This window comes from Heliangelus exortis, chromosome 22 (genome assembly GCF_036169615.1).
Source record: "Heliangelus exortis chromosome 22, bHelExo1.hap1, whole genome shotgun sequence".
NCBI classification, from domain to species: domain Eukaryota; kingdom Metazoa; phylum Chordata; class Aves; order Apodiformes; family Trochilidae; genus Heliangelus; species Heliangelus exortis.
In genome coordinates, this window is record NC_092443.1 from 7533948 (window position 1) to 7560580 (window position 26633).

The window sequence follows — 26633 nt, forward strand, 5'->3', positions numbered from 1 at the left end:
GCTGTGAGAATTGGCTCAATGGGCAATTTCTCATGCTTTCAGGGGACTGGGAACTGAAGGAAACCCTTCTGAACCCACACCCTTCACAAACTGGGATTGAAAAATAGAAAGCTAAGAATGACAGGAAGAAAAAGAAAGTAATAAAGAAAACAGAGTGGAAAACAGCCATGAGAACTGAGGCAAGCGTAGTGAAGATTAAAATTCTCACAACAGTTCTCTGCTCCAAAGGAAAGCAGGAAAATGTAGATGCTCAGACTAGGAACATACCCCTCGTCCCCCCTTTTGTGCACTTTAAAATATTAGAGGAGTTAAACTGAAACCTTCCTCTCCAGCAGATTTAAAAAGAAACTACACGACTAATTCTGGAAACCAGGATGCAGTCCAGCAGATAAAAGCTCATCTATTGTACCTGCCTGCCTATAAAAGTACATGGGTTCCCACTTCCTAAACTGGACACACTTAGAAGACATTTTCTTTATAGTTTCTTGATCTTCCATGGACCATCCCAGGATCTACAAACTATCTCATGCAGTTATAACCTCAAACCAATGTGTTCAGACTGGGACAATGTTTCTTCAGAAGCTTCTTCTGTAGTTTAAACCCCAATTAAAAGACATGGGAAGAGCTGCAGTTCCTAGGACCTCTTCATCAGACTGATCTAGTTGCAATTTTCAGCCTTTAAGTTTTTTTCTTTCTAATCCCCTACATAAGCCCAAGAGGATAAAGAAGCAGCAGCAAAGAATTGCTGAAGGGACAAGATCAATGATGGAAAAAAAAACCCAGCCTGAAGTAAGAAATCTCTGGAGAAGCAGAGGAAGTTGCCTGCTGGCAACTTTAATGCCTCCAATAGGGGCATAAAAAACCAGAAAGGCTTTATGTAGGCACAGGTTGGCTTCAGAAATGACATAAAAATTGAAAAATGGTGAGGTTTAAACTTGAGATCCCTGCCTGCTTCCACCCTTAAAATGATTCAAAACATGGGAGTTTGCTCACTGTGGTGAGTTATCCAACACATCCACCACAAAACCCGAACCTCTGCTGGATTCTCACTCTTAGCACAATGGGATCAACTTTCACATTGCAATTATTTTCCAGAGGCTCCCACTGACTTCACAAGGGTTTTGTCAGGCGGTGAGAGATTACTGTGAGAAGGGTCCCGAGTCTCAACTGATCAGTGGGATTGCAAACCCTCTCCCCAGGGTCAGCCCAGCACGTGGCATCTTGCTGCAAGGCACAGACAAGCTGTTCAGCAGATCAACAAGCCAGCTGGCAGCCTTCAGGAGTTGCATCAGGCAGAAAAAGCCAAAACTCTCTGAAACTTCCATGGGCAGCAACAAGGATAATGTTGCACAATGGGGATGGGTTATTTTGGGCAGATCTGGGCATTTCAAGTACATCCAGAAATATTAAAAGGTCTTCCAATAGTTGTTTTCAGTGTCAGTAGGATACCACACCACCAGGTCTATTTGCAGGTTGATGGCATTCCCAAGGTCATAATAATGGCTTTTCCCAAGCAATATTTACACTGACATCTGCACAGAGTGCATTTGCCTTTGACCAAACCACTGTGAGGTTTCAGTAAGGAGAATTACACCTGCTGCTGAGACCTTAAGGAGACATCATAAAACCTTCTCTCAAGGCAGGGTACTTGTTAGCTTCTCACAAGAAATGCTGCCCACGGAACGTGTTACCTGGAGTTAGCACTTACTGAAAACATGCACAAATAAACAGTGTTTGTGGAGAAGACCTGAATAATTTAGACAAATTCGGAATGGTCAGACAACTGCAATTTGATACAATCGTGCATTGATACAGCATACTTTCAGTCCAAATATGGGAATATAATGCAATTCTAAAAATAAAAGTGAATCCCTTGTGATATCCAGCCCTTTCGCTCCGCTCGTTTCCTTTTAGGGCTCAAGTTTCCCACAGGAAAATTAAAGAGAGGAGTTTTCTTACAGTGCCCTACAACATGTATGGATAAAGCATAAACACAAAACGCATGCTGGAAGTTTTTCCTGTTCTTGGCAGTTACGTACAAGCCAGGCTATTTAGAGCAACCAAGATAAGGGGAAAAAACCCCACCCACTCCCAAACAAACACACCTGCAGCAGCACAGTCAGACAAAAGTCATCTGAGCCAAGACGTGAAAACATGTGACGTATCATTTATTTCTTAAATGTATTTATGATCCATTCAGACCTTTCAAATAAAGTGTACAAGTGCATTTCAGAATAAAAAACTACACTCTTCACACAGCTCTGTAGAACACTACATTTCATCAAGAAACTTGAAGCAAAAAACTTCCTATGAAACCACCCATGCATCCTTTGGCTACAATAATATCACTGATCAACAAGTACTGCTATTCAATTCCAAGTTTCCCTTTAAAGAGAAGGAGCATCCTAAAATATGCCACCCCTTCCAGAGATCTCTCTTTAAAGAGAGAAATTAAATAAATTAGCTAGGTTTTTAGGAGAAACGAGTAAGGCTACTTAGTACTGTTGATGCACGATCCATATATTTGGAGAACAGGCAAACCTAGGCTATGTGAAATGCGCCAACAGCCCTTGAAATTTTAGTAGTATCAAGATTACATCAATCCAGAAACAAATGGCAGACAAAAATGTAACCAGTGGAACAATCACTGAAAACTGTGCAGTTTCTCTTAGGATGGGAAGTACGGGTAACAGATTCAGAAAAGTGTTTATAAAATTCACTAAGAACCACATTGACATTCTTAAAATTACATCTTTTACAAAGCCCTAAAACCCTGTGACTGCACAATTACTGCCATGGCAAATCGCTTCTTTTAAAATACATATTTACACATAACACACATATATATGTAAAATACATATACATGTATTCTAAACCAACTAACTTAAGGTGACAGTAATTATACAGTCACACAGTACACATATACATCAGCATCTACATCTACAGCATAAAGGAAACAAGCCAAGAGATGGATGACACAGCTGGGGTACAGATCATCTCAAAGGGAATAATACATTTCTTTGAGCTTTTACAGCTCATAGCAAAATTACCTCTTGGAAATAATTATGCAAATATTTAGAATCAGGTTATTTACATGCTTCCGATTTATCTAGTTCCATTTAATATTTAAAAATATGCAAGTTTTATTTTGTAACATTTGTCATTTTTGGCTCAACTGTAGTTTTTCTTATTATTAGTCTTAGCTGAAAAATCAGCTACAGAAATGTCTGTGTGGGGTAGAAGTACCTCTCTCCCCTGTGTTTTCACAACAGTTCTGAGTTGGCACAAAACACACAATTCTGGACCCACAACAACTCTTCCTCAGCTGCCTGGCACATCAGAACACCCACCCTCCCCACCACCCCTTCCCTGCAGAGCACAGCCCAGAGCACACCCAGCAGGGATGAGGAGCATGGAGGTGCCCAGAGGGACACCCTGACACTCCCCACCGTGTCAGAAGCAAACCCAGCATCAGAGAGTCTGAAGGGTCAGGTCAGCTCTAACTCACCTGTGTGTTTGCTTTCGTGGATTTTTTTTTCCTGTAGCTGTTCACAGCAGGGGCTTAGGGGTTTCACAGTCACACCTCTTTCTCATCTTTTAATACCAAACAATTTCCAGCATTAAAAGGTGGACAAAGTTCTCCCAAGCACACACATACACATTCTTCCCTGTCATTTGATTTACTCTTAGCGTTTTTCACCAACACTCAGAAAAAAAACTACCAGTTGTACCACTACTTGTGTAAGGAGCTGGACTGTCTGCCAAGCAAAACTCCTCCTAACATCCCTCTGACAAATGTCAAATCACCACAGAAGACACTGAAATGATCTCACCAGTGGCTTCTGCTGCCCCAAGCAGGGTGAAGGTGCAAGGAGACAGGTGGACACAGCAAAGCCAGCATCCTCTCAAGTAAGGTCACTCCACTGTCCTTCACTCAGCAAAGCAACCCAAAAGCACATGCAGGCAGAGCCTCCCATGCTTGCACTTTAATTGTAAACAGCATGTGGAAAAAAAACAATTAAAAAAGGTACTAACACAATTTTCAAATCCCTGAAGAAAAGACATACCCACGAGTATTAAGAACAGTAAAAAAGCTCATCATTAGCAACTGCAAACTCCTTTCCATCCTGTTGCATTCATTAGAGGAATAGAAAATTGAATCTAGTGCTTACATGCTAGAGTTACAATAGAAACTCGATTTCAAACGTTACATATGGGGAGAAATTTATCAGCATAGGACTTGCAAAACACTGTGCTGTACAGCATTTCTAATGACAGGAGTCTGTGAAGACAATATATGACTGCAAATCCTTTCAGACAGTTCAAAAGCATGGCCAGGGGTAATGCTGCTTGCTGTTACCTGAAAGGATTAACTGCACCATTATTTTTAGTAGGTTTTAATGACAACAATTTATCCTCAAGAAATACCTAACCTCTCAAAAACTGAGGAGATCAGAAACATACAGGTACCTTACAGCCCTCAGGGTTTTATTTCTTCTGTACACTAAACATCAATTCTTTTGACAGCATCTACAGAAAATGTTTTTTTAAAAAGTTTTATGAAATACTTTTAATATTCAATAATGCTAATATTTAAAAATACTTCACAGTGTGGTACTAATGTAACTTCATAAAACAAGCAACTTGAGTTAGCTAAAGCCCAAAGCCTTACATTATATTAAAATAGTTCAAAGTTTTCACACATACACACAAAAATCACTAGCACTATAAATATACCTAAGCCACTTTAGTGCAAAGTCTGGTTTTGCTTTCCCTGACAAATCCCTCTGTATTCCTGCCAGCATATTAAAACATCATCCTTTACTAATCTAATTATTGATTTTCAAGGATTCATTTACAGTTGAAATCCCAGAAGAACTTTTTCCAATTTACCATAAAAGTAATGACTTGGTTTATTAAGCATTTGATTGCTCGTATCACGTGATCTTTGTAACATTTAAGAATGACTCACATATGCACAGCAAGATTTGAGTTCATCTTTACAAGGAGTTACTTGAATTTATTTAGCTTTTTAATTAAAGGATCTCCAGTAATGACCATCATAGAGAAGCCAAAGCTTTGAATTACAAAATTGCTATCCTCATCTTACAAATTCATGAAAAAGCAAGCAGACAGAACAAGCACCTGGGATGCCCTGCCCTCTCCCAAGCTGAACTCCATTCTACATGTGACCCAACACAACGTGCATCTGCTCAGCACCTCGAAGAACTTCTCAGCAAATAAAACTCCTGGGTACCAACCTGCACACAGGGAACAGTCCCCAAGGGACCTGGACCTCCTGGGCTTTCCCCAGAGCAGAGCCCACACCTCCTTGGATCAGCTCAGCGACCACCACGCTCTCCCCAGCACAAAAACCTCTGTTTGTCACTAGAAGTAATCACCAATTCACTAGCTAGAGAATCAATTTTGAGCAGAAAGATTGCTGAAGTACAGCAGAGGCTGTAAATTAATAACCTGGACCAGGATACAAGAACAGAACTTACGTTCAGATTTTCAGTAACTGCCAAAGCTCAAGAGATGCAAACACAATGGGTGAAATCCACAAACGCCTCCATTTGCAGCCACCACTAAATGGGTGCAGAGCAGACACAGACTGCTGCTTGTTCTGAAGTCTCTTGATGGAGTAAAAGGTGACAGCAGGGAATATCAACTGGAGAGCCATCAGCAAAGCTACCTGCATAAGCACAACCTGTCATCTGTCTACAAAAACTTCAGTCAGAAAAAGCCTCTGAAGAGCTGACTAAAAAAACTGAATCCCATCAGCTTATTTCCCTAGTGCTAGAACATCTCAGATGGTCAACCATGACACAGACTGGTATTAGCAACAAAAAGAAGGTTAAATTTCATCTTTAAAAAAAGCCCAAATGTAAAGGGTATGACCCAGATGAAACACTCCATTGTTACATCCTACTATCAGGGCACAGCTGGCCAGTGGCTTTCCTTTGTTTCCACTGGCCCCAACTTTCAGTTTCTTTCTCTACATACAACTGCACTTGGATTTACAGATAACACATTTTAATTTTGAATAGCTCTCCTCTTCCAGAAACATTTTATACATGTAATTGCTGTATTAAATTGTCTGTCTCTACTACAAAAAACGTCTTTCCAAATGGTACCTCTGCACTGCACAGACCCTGTGGGAACTGAAAAGTTTTAAGATGTCACCTCTAGAAGTCAGGAGAACATTTCAAGTGCAAAATGGGTTCTTTCTATGATGGAGGATTCTCCCATCATCCTAAAGGAGGGGCTGTTTACTGTGCTGGAGAGAGCCTGTAAACCCTGATGGCTCAGTGGTCTTGGCAGAGACTCTGACACTGAGCCATGCCAGATTTCCAACCAGTAGAAACATGTTTGAGTGATATGAAGCTTAAAAACAAGTACAAAGCCCCTATGAGTAAAGACTGTAGAAACTGGTAACACTTAATTAAAAAAACATAACAGTAGATAACAGCAAAACCTTTGTTTCACCCAATAAGTGTTTGTTGTATTAAAAAAATACTATGAATTAATGGAAGATTATAAAAAAAAATGTCACAGATTCTCTCCCAGTGTATTTGGAAAACTACAATATAGTCACAACCCAAGCTTCTTGTCAACTTAAAAATAAAAATCAAGAGTTCTAAAAGAAGCAAATTATCACCTTCTAAGAAGCTGTGTGTATAGAAATCCTTTCTGCAGTACTAATAAAATGTCACCGAACTGTACCCTGCAAATTAAACTAGCAGATTCATTTGAAAGTGAGGCAGATAACCCTAATAAAAAACCAAAAACAAACAACAAATTTATAGCCGGAGATGGGACTTCAAAATTAGTTCATTTAATCATATGACAATAGGCAGTTTTTATGAAGGTGTAATTTGATTTCCATATTCTCCCCAGCGTGGCATTGATCTGTGCAATGCTCCTGATACCAATTTCTGAAGCACCAGGCACTCAGACACAAATAAAGCCACGAAAGGATTACTTTCATATGTCTGATGATGAAAGGGATACAACTGGAAAATTTGCTGCCTAACAATTCATAGCACAGTGATGAAAAGGATTACTGTGCCTCATGTTAACTACATGAAAAAGGATGTTAAATGGACTGCTGAGCAAACAAAGTAATAGATTTCAAACTTATTTCTTCCACAGCTGACACAGTGAACAAGATTCACCCCAACTGCACTGAAAGCAACAGACCCAAGTGTTATGAATATTTAAAACATCTAATTACACACAAATGTAGAACAACATTAGATTAACTTAGAAAAAAAAGTAACTTAATTTAAAAAAATAATCAATAAATTAATACAAAAATCTAAATATTTGACACTAAAAACTAAGCTGCTGAGGCAACATTTAAAAGTGCCTGTAAAAACACTGGATGAAACTCAAACTCCTCGACTGACTGCAGCTCCTCTCCAAGCACATCTCTTGGACTCCTCCAGGTTCTGATCTTCACCTCTTACAGAAATCATCTGAGCTGATGAAGCCTTTGAGATGAGTAAGGCAACTGAACAAAAGCCTGGCTGTTAGGAATTTTATAGCTGAACCTTAGCTGCAAAGCAACGACAGCTGCAAGCATGCATCTGCATCAACCACTACATTTAAGTACAATTCTAGGCCCAGAGCTGAAGTAGCAACTGCTTCATATGAAGTTAAATTTCTATGCCACCACTTAGACCCCTTACCACTTTTTAAAATTTTCCATATTCTATAAAACTAGCATAATATTTAAACCCTCGAGTCATGCCATGGAAAAAAAAAATATAGTAACAATCTTTGCTCTCCAGCTTCAACTTAAACCTCAAACTGTCATTTTTAGGGTTTTAGGCCCCAGAAGATTCTTTTCTTCTATTAAATTTATTGAAATGCTACTGTAATGATAGATTGCATCACTTCAAAGACTGGGAAAAGTTACGTAGGGTGAAGAGTCAGAAAAAAGCTATTGAGAGTTTACCTGAGAAGCTGTTCCAAAAATATCACACGCACACGCTTCAGTATTAGTGATTAAAGCCCTTAAACTGTTCCCCAAAGCCCACCTTTGCCATAATACCTACAAACCACTTGAGAACAATTAGCTGGCTGATGTGCTGTGAGCTTATTATCCCATTTATAAATGACTCACAACACCCTTATGCTCTGCTCCCCCATGGCTGGCTGTCTCCAACCAAAATTCAGACTGCAAGAGCTCTGCAGACTGATCTCCTCTCTGGTGCCTGAGCAAGGATCACAGCACGGCCCTGGCTCCAGACACTCTCTTATGACAAAGGATAACAAGAAATGTCACCACAGAGCCATCAGGGCTTAGACAACCTTTGCTCTTAAAATTTCAAATGAACTGAGGAGTTTATCTCAAGAGGTTTGGACTGTGGATGAAATACCAAGATCCATGATTGGAACATTCTGGGTAACAGGGACCAGGCAAGAGCAGAGGTTTCTGCCCCTTTCTCCCCACACATCCCTAGGAGGAGCTAGGGATGAGCACTGAGGAGTCCAAGCCATGCCAGGAGTGCTTCATCCCTCCTCCTCCTCCTCCTCCTCCACTTCCTCCCTGGCAGCCTCACAAGGCTGTGCTGGAGTAAATGTGGATGGGCAGCAAGCAGGGTGGTCTGCAGCAATCACTCCATGTGCAGACACAGGACAGACACAAACTGATACCCCCAGGGCAAAGCACCAAAGAGGAGAGCCCAGAGCTCACAGCTGACCAGAGGGTATGTGCATACTTGTGAGAGGGACAAGGTAGAGTACTAAAAAGAGAATCATTTTGATCTCTAAGAATAGTAGACCTAAAACCTATGAACAAAAAAAATACAGCCTTCCCTTAGGCCAAAAAAATTACCTCAATTCCAAAGAATCAAATTCTTTTTCCCTAGTATTATTTTGTTTCCACTACAAGCAACAGCACCCACCAGCTGCAGCACAACCTCACCCAGCTCCCCGGGGCTCACAGCAGCCCAGGGCACCAACTGGGAGCTCAAGGACAGAACCCAACAGGGGACAGTCCTGGGACCTGACCCACTCTCAGACCAGAGGTGTGTCCAGGGGATAGCCCTGTGCCAGGGACAGGGTGAGATAAGACAATGCAGACTGTAATCCATCATTACAGGAATACATGGTTCACTTTCACTTTCTAATATGGCATCAGTAAAAAGACATTCTTTAGGAGAACTAATCAACGAGGACCATATTGCCTTCTGAACAGCACTGCAATACTCAGAAATATTTAGCCTAAGCCAGCTTGGAAAAGCTGTGGTCAATGAGATCTTGTTTCTCAGATACTGACTTTGCCCAGTCAGATATGCATTTGCCAACAGGATTTAGCTCCTGCTATATTCAAACCATCTTTAATCCCATGAAGGCTAAAGAAAAATGTCTCTGATTTAGCTCTGGACATTTAGGAATAACTCAAATACTACAGTTAAATTTACAACACAGTTCCCTTAGCTGTTTAGAAGACCATTGTTTTCCTTCCTTTCCCCTTAAGTCCCAGTATGTAAAATATCAGAAGAATTTAGATTTGAAAAAAAAAAAAAAAAAAAAAAAAAAAGGGACATGTTATTTTTAAAGTTGTTCTTGAGAAAATTTCCACATACAAAACCATGGCATTTCTCCACTGTTTTGAGAATAATTTTCACATGTTGGCATCATCCTCAAGTGGCTGCCACAACTCTGGTATCATAAAGCAACACGTATTTTCTCTTAGCTTATCAAAACACATTTTATTTAACTGCTAAATTTGGTCTGATCCAAGTTTTTCTTCTTACTTCACAACAAACAGGAAAATGCAGGTGCTGTACTCTGATCACACACATGCATCCTACCAGAGAAACAGGGCAGGGAAGCCACACCAGTCCTAAGCATAACGACTGCTCAGATCACATCACTGCACTCATGGCTCAGTAAGACTTTAAGTTCACACTGAAATGTTCACATTGTTCACTACTGTTCTAGAAGTCCTGTCTAGGTAGCACTGAAAAACAAATTGTTTGGCCCCTTCTTCTATGATGCTGGAACGTTGTATCAATATACTTTGGCATATATAAAAGAAAAAAAATCCCTGTAATATACCATATACTGTGACATTTCCACTTCAGATCTATCATTTACATGTGAAGCACGAATCTCAAAAAGAACCAAGTAAAGCTGTAAGAAAGACTACATTTTGCCGAAGCTCTCAGACACCCACTCCATTCAGTCACACCAGCTGGAGAGGTAAGTGTCAAGATACAGCTTTATTCTTAAAGATGAACATGGAGCTGAAACTCCACAGCCTCCTCCACAGCAATAATTTTTTAAAGTGAAATCACAATGATATGTGCTCCTGATTCTTCTACGTCAGCAGCATTTCTCAGAAACCTTTTTGCACATCTGGACATCTTAAAATCCCATTTAACTTGTTTTGCAATTTACGGAATCGTCCCTGCCCTTCCCAGTCCAGCTGATAGGTGTCTTAGACATGACATCCATTGGAAGATCTTTTGCTCCTAGAAGTAGAGGAGTCCTTAGCTACCCTCTGTCTAGCACAAGAGGCACAAATAGCCCCCGAGAGACGCTTAAGCCCCTTCTGAAAGACACTGTTGGAGAGACTGTAAATGACACAGTTGCAGAAACTGTTGCTAATGGCAAGCCAAGTGGTCAAGAAGGACGCGACGCGGTTACTATAGACATTGGAGCTCTCCAGCAGAAAATAGATTATGTAGGGCAACCAGAGGATGTAGAAGACACTGGTGATGCGGAAAAGAACCATGGCGTAGCGCTTGTCCGGGCAGGGCTGTGCCTCCCCAGCCTCCCCATCCTGGGAGCTGAAGCGCACTCGCCTCTCGTTGATCTCCTTGGTGTGCTGCTGGCAGATGCGGAAGATGTTGAAGTAAGTGAAGCAGACGATGAAAGCTGCTGGGGCATAGAGCATCACCACGATGAAGAGAGTGAAATAGGGATCGGTGTTCCAGGAATTGGCACACCACTGAAACACATCCCCGTGGTATCCAGGCTTTCCCCAGTGGAAGGAGGGTAAGAAGACAAGGCAGGAGTACAGCCAAATGATGAGTATGCAGATGCGAAGCCTCCATGGGGTCACCAGCGTGTTGTAGGTCAGGGGCTTGGTGATGGCAATGTATCTGTCAATGCTGATGCATGCCAGAGAGGCCATGGAGACGCTCTTCAGCACCGATACCACGTAACCAAAGATTTGGCAAACCAAGGACTCACTTAAAACAATAGGGTAGTGCAGCAGAGACAAAGAAGGCACCAGACAGCTCACACCCACCAGGAGGTCAGCATACGCCATAGTCTGGATGAAGTAGCTGGTGGTGTGGTGGTTCAGCAGAGGTGCACAGTGAAAGACAAATATCACAATAATGTTGCCCGAAATAATCAGCACCATGAGGAATACTATAATAACCACTTCCAGGAGGCAAAAATTTATGGTCTCCAAATAGCTGATGGCCAGGAGACAGAAGGGCCGGCCACTCTGGTTGCCAACTAAAGAGGAGTTCATCTTGAGCACTGCAGTGATCTCTTCACTTCATGCTCCTGCCTGCTGCCTGCAGCCACTCCAGGCAGCTGCTGTCATTGCGGCTGGTGCTGTGTGTAGCAATGTCAAAACCGGAGCTCCAGTCCCCAGGGCTGCTCCAGATGCTGCTGCTGTGCATTGTCTGCAGCACAATTCCCCTTGAAGTCCGGCTCCCCACCGCTGCTGGTGCACCGGGACCCAGCAGCAGTCATGTCAGCAACTTCACACCCGCACGGGGGAGAGGGCTGTTGTTAAAGCCCTCCTGGGTGGGCTGCCTCGCCGAGGAGGGGCGAGGGGGTAGGGGCAGAGGGAGAAGGAACCTTCACCGAATCAGGACGAGAGTCCTCCCAAAGGCTGACAGGAGAGAAGGGGAAAGTGCTTTACAGAACCGCCTCTCCCCCGCGCTGCCACCTCCATCACCAGCCCTGCTTCCCCACGCCCTGCTACCGCGCTTCCCCGCCGGCCCCCGCTCCCCCGGGTCCCCGCTGCGGCTCCTGCCCCGGCCCTTCCCCACGGCCGCGGCCTGGGGAGGATTCCCCGAAATTCCTGCGGCCGGGCGGAGGGATGCGCGGCGGGGAGGGGGGTCCAGCCCTTCTCTCCTGGCTCCATTTTGCTCGGCGCTTTTGTTCGCCGCCTCTCCCGGCCCGCAGCGCCCCGGCCCCCGCCGCCGCCCCCCGCCCGGCCCCGCCGCCCCGGTCCCTACCTGCCGCCGGGAACAAAAGCCCGGGAGCATCCTCGGCCGAGCACCGGCACCGGCGGCGTGTGCTCCGGCCGCGGCGATGCGGAGCCGGGGGGAGGGGACGGCGGGGGAAGGGGAGGGAGGCGGGCAGGAGCGCGGGGGAGGGCGCGGCGCCGGCGGGGACCCGGCGGGGAGCGGGGCCGCAGCCCCCCGGCCGCTCCCCCGGCCCGCCCCAGCGCCGGGGGTGGGGAAGGGGAGAGCCGGGCAGCACCGGCCCGCCCCGCCCCGCCGGCCGCAGCCTGGGAAATGCGGGTTTCCACCCAAAGCGGGCTCGGCGGGGCCGATTTCACCATCGGCCGATGGCGGGGGTTGCCTCACCCGGCGCGACCCCGCAGCCGCCGGGCAGACGGGCGGGGCCCCGCGCTCCGCAGCGGAGAGGGCTCATCCCTCCCACCGCCCGGTCCTGCAGACAGACAGACAGGCAGACAGACACCCACCGCCCGGTCCCGCAGACAGAGAGACACACACACACCGCCTGGTCCTACAGACAGACACACACACCCACCGCCCGGTCCTTCAGACTGACACACACCCCGCAGACACACAGACACGCACCCACAATCCGGTCCTGCAGACAGACAGACACCCACTGCACAGCTCTGCTCCTCCTCTCAGCACCAATCCGCGCGGGAGATGACAACCGTCCAAGCGAGGACGTGAATTCCGACGATTAGTCGCAATTTAAGGATTTTCCATCTGAGCCCTTTTGGGGAAATACCCTGGAATAAACGTGTTTTTTCCTAGGTGTAATTTGTGTTGCCTTAGGTGACACTTGAAACCAAAGGCAAAGCTGAGGACAGTGTCCCACCAGTGATTCAGGAGATGCTCCAGGTCAGGAATCACCTCCTGTCTATGTATGCACAAAGTCCAAAAGGCATCGTGATCTCTGACAGTCCCTGAGACACTGACACCAAACGAGAGAACCCAGAGAACCCCACAACATTGTGAAGAGCAAACACTCAAGAGATTGAGCTTCTACTCTCACCATCAGCTAATATCATGCATATTTAACAAGAAAAACCTCTTCAATTAAAATAAGGTGAAGATGTCATAAGAGAATACTCAGATGGAAGTTTGTTCTCTGACTTGGATACCAGGCTGCTCTCCTGCCATGGCTGAGGTCAGGCCCATTGCTAAGGGAACTGAACTCATCAAACCAGTAAGAGACTGGAGAGATACTCCTCAGCAATTAAAATCCCTTTGTCAAAAATAAAAGTGTGCACCTGGCATCTGTACAAGCAGAAGTCCACACACAGACTTCAATGGACACCACCAAGCCCAAGGTTTGGGATAACCTGAGCTAAACCTTTGTTATTCTTCAGGATGCCTAATGGCAAATAAATTGCAGCCAAAGGGAGAGATCTCAAAGCAATCACTCTGCAACACTCAGGATTTTACCTGATGTGTAAGTAGAACAAAAACATTGCATGATACACTTGCCTTGGTCAAAAATCTATGCAGGGCAACAACTTGACTTGGCAGGGTTTTAGTTCCTTGTGTAAAAGCCTGAAAACAAAACTTTTTCCTGCACTATCTTTACCAAAAAAAGATCCCTTTTCTATTGTCCTTCATCTTTGTTGTAATTTATGGCATTTCTACTCATGGCAATTGAAGTACTAAAACTGTAGCTAGGAAACATAAACTTTGAATTAAATTTAGGCAAGTATATTGTGGTTAGACAAAAAACAAGCTCTGATTGAATTACTGCTGGAGAAATGATCTCCTATCTTTCCAAAGCAGAGAATGATTTACATACCAATTGATTCAAACAGTATTTCTAGATCCTTAGGCATGAGTAGACACATTATAAACATCCTAAAGAAAACAACATACATTGAGCTCTAAATATATCTCAGATGTATAAAACCAAACTATTACTGGAAAACACGATGCTGACCAAAACACCATCTGGTTGTTGAAATTCCAAAACAAAAGATGCACCACCAAAAACTCCTCAGTGTTTAGATTTATATTATGGGTACGAGCTTAGTGCCTATACAGCTGAGAGGTATTTCTGTAGGAGAGACAGAGCTGGTTTTCCCTTTAACTGACATTCTATTGTTTCTCCAAAGCTGAAAGTAGTAACTCAACTCCAACTTGCTCCTGCTTGCTCAAAGCACCCAAGCCCAAAACAGCATATTTCAAGTGAATTCTCCCAAGCATCCCTGCACCAGAAGCCAAGACCAAAGTGGCCAACAAAGGGTATAAATTGCAACTGGAAGGTAACTGGGCTGGAGATAGACCTGTGGGCTACCCCAGCTCTCTCATTAAGTGCACAACCAGCCCACTGAGAAGAACCACTTCCAAATGAAATTGAAACGTGTGGTTCAGGTGGCTGAGGGCTCTGAGAGACTGGAAATATTTGTGTTGCAGAGACTTCTTCCACCCTGTACCTGGCACAATGCAACCTCAATTGTAAGGCTGTTAAAAGGTACTCAAGAAATCATTCAAAGTTACAGTGAGAACTCTTGGGAAAACTACTGCTTATAAAAGATAATTAAACTTTTATCACCATGTGATCAAAACTAATCAAACAAGGGATCTAGAGGTTCATGCACGCTGACAGCAAGACTACATCATACTTCTTATACTGAAATTCACAGATGTGTATTAGGTTCCATTTCAGTTGATCATAAACAATTGTGGCCCTTTTTACTCCTGGAAATTAAATGTATTCTTCTTAATTCATATGAACATATGGAAATGTGATTGCCATACAAGTGGAAAATAAATGTTAGCCACCCACAGCTGAAGTACTGTCACATTTTATGCCATGATGAAGCAACACATTCAGTCAAATAATGTTAGTGACATTTTAATCTACTTCTTCATTAGAAATTAGCATCATTTGCATCAAGACAGATGAGTATATTTGGTGGAACTTCTGTGTACTGTAATCCTTTGCTCATGAAGACAAGAAAGTGGGATGATGAGAAATTGGGTAGCAGGAATCCTGCTATGAGAAACTCTGGAACAAATTCATCTCTTACCAGGCCTAGAATTCCTACCAGAAATGGTGACCTCAGGGTAACATTCCAGGATACTCCTCCTGCCACTGGATTTTTTATTATTATTATTTTTTTATTTGTGCCACAAGATGTCCCTCTCACGTCGTAATTTTCTTAATATAGTGTATTTATCTGGTACAACAATTCATGGGTTTTTTTTCCTTGTGACATTATGTCCTCCCACACAGACCTATATCTAAAAGCTTTTATTTTCTCCTCAATATTGTAAATGTCAAGTTCTTAAAATTTGGTATTATGAAGTACTTCTCCACTGAGAGTTCACTGCTGATCTCAGAGATTCAGTAGCTGTGTTAAGTCTTTTCTAAAAACTTTGTCTGAAAAGTGGCTATTTTGATTTGTATTACAATTTTTTTATTTGTTTTAGCCTGTTGTGGCTCACTTTACAAATTTTCTACTTAAAAATACTTTTCATTCACCTTTGACTGTTGAACACATGAAGTATTTTTCCTGCAGGTCTACATTAATGCCCAGAGAGGGTGCCCATGGCTCTTCTGCCTTACAGTGGCTGGAAGCCTGATGATTAACAGCCATAACCTTGATTGCCAAAGTCCTACCAGGAACAGATGCCTCTCAAAGGGATTGTCTAGATCATTTTACCTTCAGTTTGCTTTCTAGCCCCAGTAGGGACATGACCTTAATTCACTGGGCTGGCTTGCATCCACACTCCCCACCACGAGCATGGCAATCTGGAGCTGCTAAAAGCTTTATTACTGCACACAGATGGTGTGCAAATTCACAAAAATCATTTGTGGAAGCACCACAATGGTGAAACGTAGACATGACTGCAATAACAAAAGCACAGAGCACAAAAAACCAGCTAGAGAGTTTATCAAAGAAATAAGGAGTAAATAATTTATACAATCTGTCAGGATGACTGGAACACAATGAGCACACCTTGAGGCACAGCTTCAACGCCATTTTTAAGTCAGATTCAAGAAGAGGCCTAGACACAGCCTTCACTAGAATTCAACAGAAGATATTTCCTTTTCAATCATTCTGTAGCCACACATCAACAGTAAATAAAAAACTATACTTGCAGAAAAAAAAAAATGCTGAGCACCAGGGCCCAGAACTGTACAGGAAAGCAAACTCAAGAAACACTGAGGGGCTCCTGCATCCAGCACCCTGAGCACATGGGGGAAAAAATCCCTGAATGAGACCAGGAGCTTTTGAAGCAGCTGTCAACACAGATTCTTATTAATTTGGGACTGTGCTGCCACATGGGGTCAGGAAAAGCCTGACAGAAATCAAATGTAGCTATAGGAATAGAGGTCAACATGAAGAGAGAGGGGTCACTGGATTATGAATACTCAGACAGGCTTACTGCACCTCCAGCTCACACTGAAGAGCAAAGGTTTTCCATCAGCTCCTTGTGCTCCCACACTACACAACAATGGTGACTCTCAGAGACCCCATTTTCAGTGCAGGGTAACACAAACAAATTTCTTGCTTGCCAGAGCAGAATCTGTTTTCATGACATGCAAAACATGTCATGAAAAAAAGCATGCAAGGAGGGTAAAGCAATGCATTATAAGGGACTCCTGCCTTCATAATTAACAATATCTGCTCCTGTGCATTGCTGCATATTGACTGTGACTGAGCTATTTTCAGAGCAGTAAGGATTAGTCACATTAGAATTCCAAAATTATCAAATAATCCATGAAAGGCGTGAAAACAGAAAATGAAAGCCAAAGGGCAGTCCAGCATTTCTATACTGTCAGCACATAGAGTGGGCATGGAAACGTTATCTTCCTAAGTCCTGAATTCATGTTCCCATCAGCCTCTCCAGCAATTCTGCATCCTTTGCCTGTTCTTATCTTTAGTACTTCCACAGAGCACTTCCACTGATAACCTTTTGTGGAACCTTACCCTTCTACTGCAGACAGAAGAAATCCCAGCTCCACTGTCAACCAACCAGACACTTCTGCTCTCAAAGCACCAACCTGTGTCCACCCCACAGAAAGTCTCAGCCCATTTTCAGATTTAAGGCACAATAAACAAACAGCCACAGCACTGGTCCAACAGGACTTTGAGATTAAAGGAGACTTCATTTTCTTTCACTTGAGCTGGTTATTGTGGCAGGCTGGTAGAGTATTACAGCCTTCATTTGACTAAAGCAGAGCCTGAAAACATTCTCATTTTCTTTTATTGTTTAATTCCTTTGTGAGTTTCTCCACTGAATGGCCACTGCAGGTACAGCCAGCCCTTCTGCTGCAGAACCCAGTGCTGGATCAGCCTACTCCTACTCCTGCTCCCCCTTTCCCTTGGACTCTGGAGACACTTCCAACACATTAGCTGCAGGTTATTTCCTGTGTCTCTGCCAAATGCAAATGAGTGGAAAGGTTTCACAGATTTAAAAATGAAATGTTACACCATTCCTTTCTAGCTCACAAAGATAGTAGCAGTACATGTCACCAACTGTGCCACAGAGAGATCATCTTTTCCATTCTGATACCAAAACATTAAAACAGAGAAACAAGTGATGCTCTCAGCTACTCACCAGGCAATTAAAATAAACCACCAGGATAACTGTGGTACATCCCTTCCCAAAGCAATCAACTTCCACATTATTTGTATTCTTTTTTTTTCACTATAAAATCCAAGTTATAACTCCACAATGCATGTACCAATATTAAGGAATTCAGATCAAGTTTCTTCTATATTCAGTAAGTATGTGAAAGTAATTATGGCAGAACATTTTTAGCAAATCTAACATGATTCATTCAGATCACGTAGGATTCTTCCTGCCTTATTCCAGCAGAAACAGAGTTTAATTTCAGAAGCCCTTCTGCCCTCAGAATAAGATCTTTAATTGCTTCTCATGAATCTGTGCCATCAGAACACATATACAAAGGATGGTTCAGTTGTTTTGCCTTTCTAGCTGGTGAATAATTAATTTCTGCTACATTTGTACTATAGTTTCATCATTAATAATTTGATATAGACCTTCTAAGCTTGCATGTTTGATGAAAGCAGTAATACACACTGTATATATACAGATAATGCTCAAATCTGAATAAACACATTGCTTTTCTGGATAAGGAGGTGACATTATTTTGTTTTGTGATCCATTTGTTACTCTAGAGCTTTGCAAAACACCAAATTATATTTGTATATACAATTCCACTTTCTTTTTCCATGTTACTGAGGCCAGCATTCAAAATGAGAAGTTGAAAAACTGCTGTCTAGTGCAAAAATGTCCAGAGTCTTCAGTTTTCTCTAGCAAATAACAGGCTGCAGTTTCAACTTGTGCTGGATTTTCATTTAGCATTGGATCAACTCAATACAATATGGCAAAATTCAGCTTTCATTTAGGGAAGCCAAACAGGCAATGGAAATGAGCTCCCTAAATTTATCAATTATGAAAGCAATTAATAGAATAACTCTCAACAAACTAACTCAGAGCTCATCTGGGTGAAAAAGAAGTAGGACCATTAAATGGAAAGCACTCTAAGCCACAGCCAGCACTGCAGCATAAGTTTTTTTGTTGGAGGGCAGAGTGCTTTATCCTCAGTAGCTGACACACGATACTCAGACACATTCATGAACCTTTGAGAAGGAGGGGACACACTTGGAAGTCTCCGTGTTTCTACTCTTTAAGATATGAAGGGAAAAAAGATGAAAGAAATCACTCTACCTTGGTGATGAGGATTCTGTACTTCTCCACCAGGTGATCATTGTTGTGACACCCTGCCAGCAGCTGCCACACTTCTCCTCTCAGGGCCTCAGGGACCCCACTTCTCACCAGCGCCGACAGCGTCTTGGGCCTGACGCTCAAGTTGAGGTGCCTGGGGGTGGAAGGCATTGTTACTGTCACCCAGACACAACCAGCTGAGTACAGGAGAAACAGCTGAGGTGTAACATCAAACTGGTCAGATGACAGGAATCCCAGGACAGCCCCTTTGTTGCCAAAAGGAGTGAAAAGTGATGGAAAAAACAAACCAACCAGATTTGGAGAAGTGCTTTCCAAACAGTTTCCTTGATTCCTATTAAATTTAAATATTATATAAATATATCCAAAAGACTCAACAAACCAAACCACTTTGACCTGGAGGACAGGTACCACGCTGCGTAAGATTCCAAGCTCAAACAATGCCCAAATGAGAAGCAGTTTGCAGAAGCACACACTGCTCTCTCAACTTCCCACTCCTGTGCAGGCAGATAACCTTCTGGGGGAGAGCAGGCAGGCAAACACAGCTATAAAAAAATCTCACATGGTTATCTAACAACATCCATGCTTTTAAGCAGCTTCCACTCTACAAGCTAGTCCCATCTAAACAGTTTTTTTTTCAAGTGAGACTGGTGGCAGCTCATAAATTACAGCACTGGAAGTTGTAAAAACTAAACCTACGTGTAATTTATGTGTTAAAGAAAGTTAGGCTGAACAGCCCATTCATGGCTTATACAAAAAAAAAAAAAAAAAAGAGGCCTTAAATTTAAGAAATTACAATTTTTCTGCAGTTACTAAAAATTCCAGGTAAAATGATTAAGAGGAGTGATAAACAAAGCCAGGCAAAAAAATGAACTATATCTATATACTTATATACCATCTTTTTATAGAGCATTATTTTTTTGATCTATAAAAGTATTAATATATTTCTACAAAATACTTGTTATATACAAAATATTAAAATTCTTTTTAACAGCCTGTAGAACTGCTTTGCCTTAATCTTGGATCAGAATAAGTACAACAGTGCTTATTCAATTCCACTGAATACAGCCATAAACTGTAAGGCTGCAGACCTAAAAGCCTCACTACCAGATTCTTCCAGGGTATTTGGAAATGAGAAAATTGTGACTCAGTCATTACAAAATGTAAGCCAAATATTATTTAGAATTCACAGAACACCAATGCACACTTAATTACTATACAAATCTAATTTCAGGATTCTAAAAACTAGCATGAAACTACCTGAACTCTGATTTTTATGACTTTCAATCCTCTTACATTAAAAGCTCAAGGATCATTACTTCCAAATACTCATTTTCAGTTAAGAAGGAAAGCCCTTTAACACATATTAAAGTTGTTGCCAGCATTAGCACAGAAGCATTTCATATCCTCTTAGTGCTGCCAAAACATTTTCAATGGGAGTCAGGTGGCTTAATTATCTTTGAGCCCTTGGAAAAATTACAAGAATATTCAAGTTGAAAGAAACTTTCTCACAGCAGTAGATGCACGGAGCTCATCTGCTAAAGATGTTTCTGCAAGTCTAGGAATGGGAGGGAAAAGGGTTCCACATATCATTTTACCACAGCCTTCCCTTTCCTAGGACTGTGCCCATTTCTGATGTCTGCTTTCTTACTAAATTAGTGCAAAACCAACTGGAAGGAGAAGTACTTATTCAAATAAGTACTAAGTAATTGCAGAAAATAAAAAATAATGACTCCAGTTATGCCTGTAATCCCCATTTGAGAGAAGAAATTTTAATACTGAATTTTGCAATAATCAACACCACTTTTTTAGAACTGCACAGGCTACTTCAAAATGAATAAAATATCCTTCATGAAAGGAGGACAGGTGTTGCATTAGCACCTTGACTGTCAAGAAACATTTCTTGTAAATTGGCACTTTCTAGGAAAAAAACAGAAGAGCTTATGTACTTCCTTCTTGGCAGGCTCTGGAGCCATCTTCCTTTAGATAAGGGAGGAAGAGTTTTTCCTACCCAAGTCCAAATCTCCCATATTCTTAAGCTACAGTTACTAAGATATGACAGCTGCAAGAAAAATTGGCTGTGAACTACATCAGAATTACAAAGAGGAATGGAACTGCAAAATAAAGACAAAGGAAGAGCTCCATTAAATTACTTAATTTAGGGTTTTCTTAAACAACATCCCAGTGAAATGTAGAGGTATGTAACCTACTCATTGTAAGAAAGAAGCACCTGAAGATACAGAATAAATGAATTTCCATACAGTATTTATTCATGCATTAAAAATGAAAATACTTAAAACACCTTCTGAAGAAATCAGGAACACCAAGCAAGAGAACAAAGGGTGTTGTGGGGTTGAAAGGGGACTAAATCCATACTAATCTCATCTCCACTGGCTTCTGGAAATAACAAAAACTGAGAAGAAGGAGCAAACAGACTGAGAATATTCAGAATTGTGATTTTCAGAATATGATTTTGCCACTTACCATTTGGACAGCAGCTCTCCCCACGTCTCAAGAATTTTTTCTGCACACTCTTTGGAAACATCTCCAGAACCACTTAAGAGAGGTTCATCATTATCTGCCAGCAGAATAGAGGAGATGCTGTGAGCTCAAAAGCCATTACTACCTGTACAGATTTAAATGTTGCCTTCCCTTCTGCAGCAGTGTGTGGCAACAAGAACTCATCCATAGGTGCAGTACTTGTGTGCACAACACTGAGAGATGTAAGGCCAGATGTTTATACACTCAAAACTAGTCCATATTTTGGTTTAAGATAATTTTCAAAAAGAAGAAAAAGAATATCTTGAAAATACGTTATGTGTCAAGCTGGTCAGGTCCTGGTACAGTTTTATGTATTGCATACATCTATATATGCTTGCTTTTATTTCCAAATAATATCAGCTTCTCATTTTTACTCTCAAATCTGTACACAGCTGCTCAGGGAGGGGCAGAAGCTAAAAGACAGTCCCCAAATTTTTTAGTAGTCTCTTTTCACATTGTTCCAAATATATCACATGGGAGGCTTTGTGAGGCCTGGGCTGAGAAAAGCACAGACACAGAAGTGTCAGACAAAGGAGAGGCTGATTCAGGAATGTAGGGGTACTGGTTATCAAATACACAGAGCATTAAGGCAAGAAAAAAAAAACAAAGCCTCGGTAGGTCAGATTCAACATGTTTCATAACCATGTTATCTACTGACTGCCTGTTCTTTCCAAGTATACAAAGCATACAATCCACTTCTTACCTTCCTCCTCATCATCCTCTGGAGGGGAAGGAATCATTGAGCCCTGTGACCCAGACTGGGGCAGACGAAGAGAGGGACTTGCTGTAGTTTTTCTTCTCTCCCTTTCCGATTCGCTTTCTAGGCACACAACTTCATACAAAGTGTCTGAATTGTTCTTTCTGTCCTTTTGCTTTATCTAGGAAAAATGAAGTTTCATTTGACCAAGGAACAATATACAAATACCCAGGTTACTTCACAAGGCTCTGCCTTCTCTTCATGGAACAGGAGAGCTGAGAAACAATTTAACCACAGGATACAGGAAGGAATGTTGAACCCTTGCAGCACACACAATGCCTCGTGCAGGCCTGGAGTGTTTCTGTCCCTGATGCCCTAAACAAGCTGTGAGCATCCTGCACCCAGGGGATATCAACACCCAAGGGATATCAATACCTGCTACAGAGAGAGCAGACCTGTCACTGAGCTCTGCCAAGCACAGGGAGCTCAGCTTTTCAGCCATAAACAGACTGAACACAAAAATGTAGATTTTTAAAGCTGTCAAGGCATCTGCCCAACAAATGGTCAATGAGAGGTCTAATAATAAGGAAGCAACTCTGCCTTTATTTAATGAGCACCTGAAAATTAGCAACAAAACCTTTAAAACTGCATCTGATTGCTTTCTTTAACTTTCTGAGGGCCCTGATGGTGGCAAAACGAAAGTTTTAATAAAAATCATTCATATTTACTTTCCCACCATGGTAACTGTCTCTAGTAATGCTTCCAAGCCATGGATCTGAGTTTAATTTGCTGCAGAAACACAAATTGCTGAGTCCCAAAGTCTATTATGTGCCTCTGTTTTCTCCTTAATTTTCAATGCTGATACCTTCCTTAACTTCACAGAACTTTTTTTTTTTTTTTATTACATGAAGTGGTTGTAAAATTTTAATACAGTCTAAGGATTTAAAACTTTATTTTCATAAATGAATAAGAGTAGAGAGTAGAAAAGGAACAGTGAAGAAAAGAGGGAAATAAAATTTATAATTATACTCTGTACTAAGCTCCCAGTGATTAATCTTATCCTTTGGAGCATTAAAAATGAAGAGAAATGCATCAAAACTGAAAATTACTAAATCACTAAAAGTAATCTGTGCAAATAAAATCCCTCTCCTTTCACCATTTCTGAATAAAGAAACACTGCCAAAGTAAGATAAGCCAATTCTCCACAGCTGTATTTTTAATAGGCTAATCATGACTCCATAGAAACAAGTTTCCCTTCCAGGCTTATCAGGCAGTACATTCTATATTTGTTGCTTCCACTATGAATTTTGATAATCTTCCATTAGTAAACACTAGAAGTTGGATAACCTGACAGTGCCTGTTGAAAGAGAGAATTAGCTAAGTCACAATGCCTGTGAATTTGGTGAGACAAAAGATACAGAATTAGCTAAGTAAGATAAGCTTCCTTCACACTGCCAAACTGAAAAGGCACCTTTTGGAGGCTGTAGAATATTTATAGCCCAACAGCCATCATTGTTCAACATCTCCATGCTTCACCTCAAAATTACCCTAAATGCAAAGACTGATCTCTTCTATGAAGAATTTTTCCACCTTAATTTCTGAAAGAAATTCTGAGTGAAAGTTTGCAAAATGTTTACTCCTAAAAAAATAGGACATACACAAAAACCAATCCTTAGCCAACCTCATCTTTGTTACTACCCCAATGCCATTATTTGCTAGCACTTTAAGACAAGTGCCAAGAGAATTAGGAAAAACCTTTTGTTTTATTCAAAACTTCTCTAAAAAAGAACACCTATCAAGAAGTCAGGACTCCAACCCTGCTTTTTTGGACTGCACCCAGAGGTAGTAAACCTTGAGAGCATACATATGCCCACGTTGTTATCTGTTTCTATGTATTTCCATTTCTTTAAACTGGACTTTCATTTCAGAACAGCATTTTCTGAAGTAGGAGAAGAGCAGCTACTTGCAGTACATCATCTCTTTAGTGACTTGGACCTTCAGCTTTCCAGCCTTATTTTGAGACCAAGTTATTGCCTTGTACTGGTATTATGAATATTTTGGACAGAAATAATCCTTTCCTTTTTAGTAGATAGGGTAAAGAAGTTAGTTGGAAAAAAACAGTAAAAGCTCTTAACAAGTTCTAGGCATTTTTTTTGTGGTTGCTTAGATTTTTTTCCCCCTAGGGGAAACTTAGGGTATGCAAAAATCTCTACTTCCAGTGCCAACAGGCACTAATAACTCCAATTCATCTTTACCTCCAATGCACTTTTATTTATCCAGCATCATACCATAAAACCACCTCTCAAGTCTCAAAACAACATAATTGACAATATCACAGTTATGTTTGAAAAACAACCTTGCCAAATCACAAATTAACTGTAGATTTTTTTTTTGTTTTGTTTTGTTTTAAGCATTACCTGTTTTAATTTTAGGAAAAAATTTTCAGTAGAGCTACGTTTGCTGAAGGGCCAGAACAACCTCTCATTGGGTGAACAAACTCTGACTTTAGTCTCCAGAATGAATCGAACAGGTTCCTGAACCTCAGTTATCACCAAATCCACAGCAGTAGTCATGAACAATACTTTATCTAAAGAGAAAAAACCAAAGTGATAACACTTAAAGAAATAATTCAAACAAAACACTCCTAGTAACATGGAAGAACAAAAGGAATTTTGAATTTTTGTGTAGAATTCATTCTTTTCCCTACTTTAACATCTCAGTTTTCAAAACAGGAAGATGACAATGCACTGTTCACTAGAAAGTAGAACCACACAGAGAGTCTTTAACAAGGTAATGTTTTGGCTTGAAGGAAATAAAAGTTTGCTCTTCCAAATTCCACTGGAATGTACAAAAAAATCTTCATTAAACATTCTACTGTATTCTTACTAATCTGTATACTTAGCTCCACAGTAAAGATCTCTTGCCAGTCCCAGCTTATCAGAGGCAACATTTAAGATCATCTCAGCTGTGAGATGCAGAAAACTGACAATCCAGCTTGATGCTCCAAAAAGAGGCAACTGGACTTGGTGACCTATGAGGTCTGTCCTGGTAATAAATGATAAATTGTGTCCTTTGGGAAGGATGGCATTAAATCTAACAGCAGACTGTACCAATAGCTGACTTTTATGACTTTGTACAGTCAGTTCCCATTAACTTCCCCAATCTTTGGCATGCAACTGTGACAAAAGATTGAAAAGATGATAAATTCAGCTGACATCTTAAAAGGAGTAATGACAGATTTTTTTGAGGACTCAAGAGAGCAATGCAGCATCAGCTACTTTCTGATTACAGTGGGAGTGCTTTAATTTCATTTTCATAGGTACAGTAATCCTTCTTTCATAAAAAATTTGGATTCAGAAAAATCTGAACAGACCACAAAGGTAAGCAAAGAAGAAATGTGCAATAGTAATTTAATGTAATTCTCAGTGGGATTCTTAAGAAGCTTTTATGATGCACCAGGCATCTCCATCCTGTCCCCACACCTGTACAGCCTCCTCCTGGGATACAGTTATTCTTACAAGGTGTTACTACTGAACATAGTTTCTCTTAGCCTTCTGTTTTGTTTAGATTTTTGTATTACATCTGGCATCCCAATTTCTGAGAATATATTACATACTATAAAGAAAGGTGTTTTGTGGGATTCATCTTAAAGAAAAGAGAATTGACACAATGCCTGCTATGTAAGTCATTTGCCCTGGCTAGGGACAACATCTGGCACAATTTCCATACCTTTTGGTGTTTCTTCATTTACAAATTGGAAGTGTGGAGATTTTTGATTCCAGCTCCCAGTGATCACATATGATTTCCCATCAGAACTTTTACCCATGGACTCCTGGAAACAAGGTAAATGTACATATAAAGCTCCCACTAATTCTCAGTGTTATATTTGAAGCTGCTTAGTCCTTGATTTTTACAGTGATAACTATGCTGTAAAACTTCTGATGTTCAGAGCATAGCTCTTCAGTATTCAACACTTCCAAAAATAAGGTTCCATGTTTCTTCTTCCAGGCCCCTAAGCAAAGACAGCCACAGCTGCAAACTTGGGCAACAACCCTAACAGCACAAACTGCAGCACCAATCCCAGCAAGTGGGCATGAGCATGGAGCCTTTTCTGTCTGAGATAACACACAATCATAACAAAAATCATTACTGAATTTTGTTAATAAAAGATCCTTACCAAATCCAAAAGGTGCATGTCACCGCTCCGAACATCTTTCCCACGGCTGAGGAGAAGACCAAAACATCTGCAAAGCCAGACAAAAAATTAAAAACTGCAAAATTTAGACATTTATAAACAAACCAGTAACATTTCTTATCTAAATATTCCCTGTCATACATCACAAGCAGCCCATGAATCCAATAACAAATGTCAACAAAGCTTGGCATTTGAAGCAGCATCAAGCATGTTAAGCAGAACAATGTCAAGCCAATATTACAAATGTCAAGCACGACTTCAT

The 26633-nt window shown here is 41.4% G+C and overlaps 2 protein-coding genes across 4 annotated transcripts in view; both read right to left on the reverse strand.

The window, feature by feature from the left end:
* Positions 1 to 26633, reverse strand: part of RABGAP1 (RAB GTPase activating protein 1) — a 56925-nt gene that overhangs the window by 14356 nt on the left and 15936 nt on the right. For all 3 annotated transcript variants that reach the window (XM_071766194.1, XM_071766195.1, XM_071766196.1), the window contains exons 8-13: positions 26354 to 26420; positions 25906 to 26008; positions 24594 to 24763; positions 22183 to 22357; positions 21423 to 21516; positions 18924 to 19074 (exon numbers count right to left, since the gene is read on the reverse strand). In XM_071766194.1, the coding sequence (XP_071622295.1) occupies positions 18924 to 19074; positions 21423 to 21516; positions 22183 to 22357; positions 24594 to 24763; positions 25906 to 26008; positions 26354 to 26420 (760 nt within the window). The remainder of the gene's footprint in view (positions 1 to 18923; positions 19075 to 21422; positions 21517 to 22182; positions 22358 to 24593; positions 24764 to 25905; positions 26009 to 26353; positions 26421 to 26633) is intronic.
* GPR21 (G protein-coupled receptor 21) lies at positions 2148 to 12743 on the reverse strand. Its single transcript, XM_071766225.1, has 2 exons — positions 12222 to 12743; positions 2148 to 11872 (listed from the first exon to the last, which is right to left on the reverse strand). The coding sequence occupies exon 2, from the start codon at positions 11501 to 11503 to the stop codon at positions 10457 to 10459; it is 1047 nt and encodes a 348-aa protein (XP_071622326.1). The 5' UTR covers positions 11504 to 11872; positions 12222 to 12743; the 3' UTR covers positions 2148 to 10456.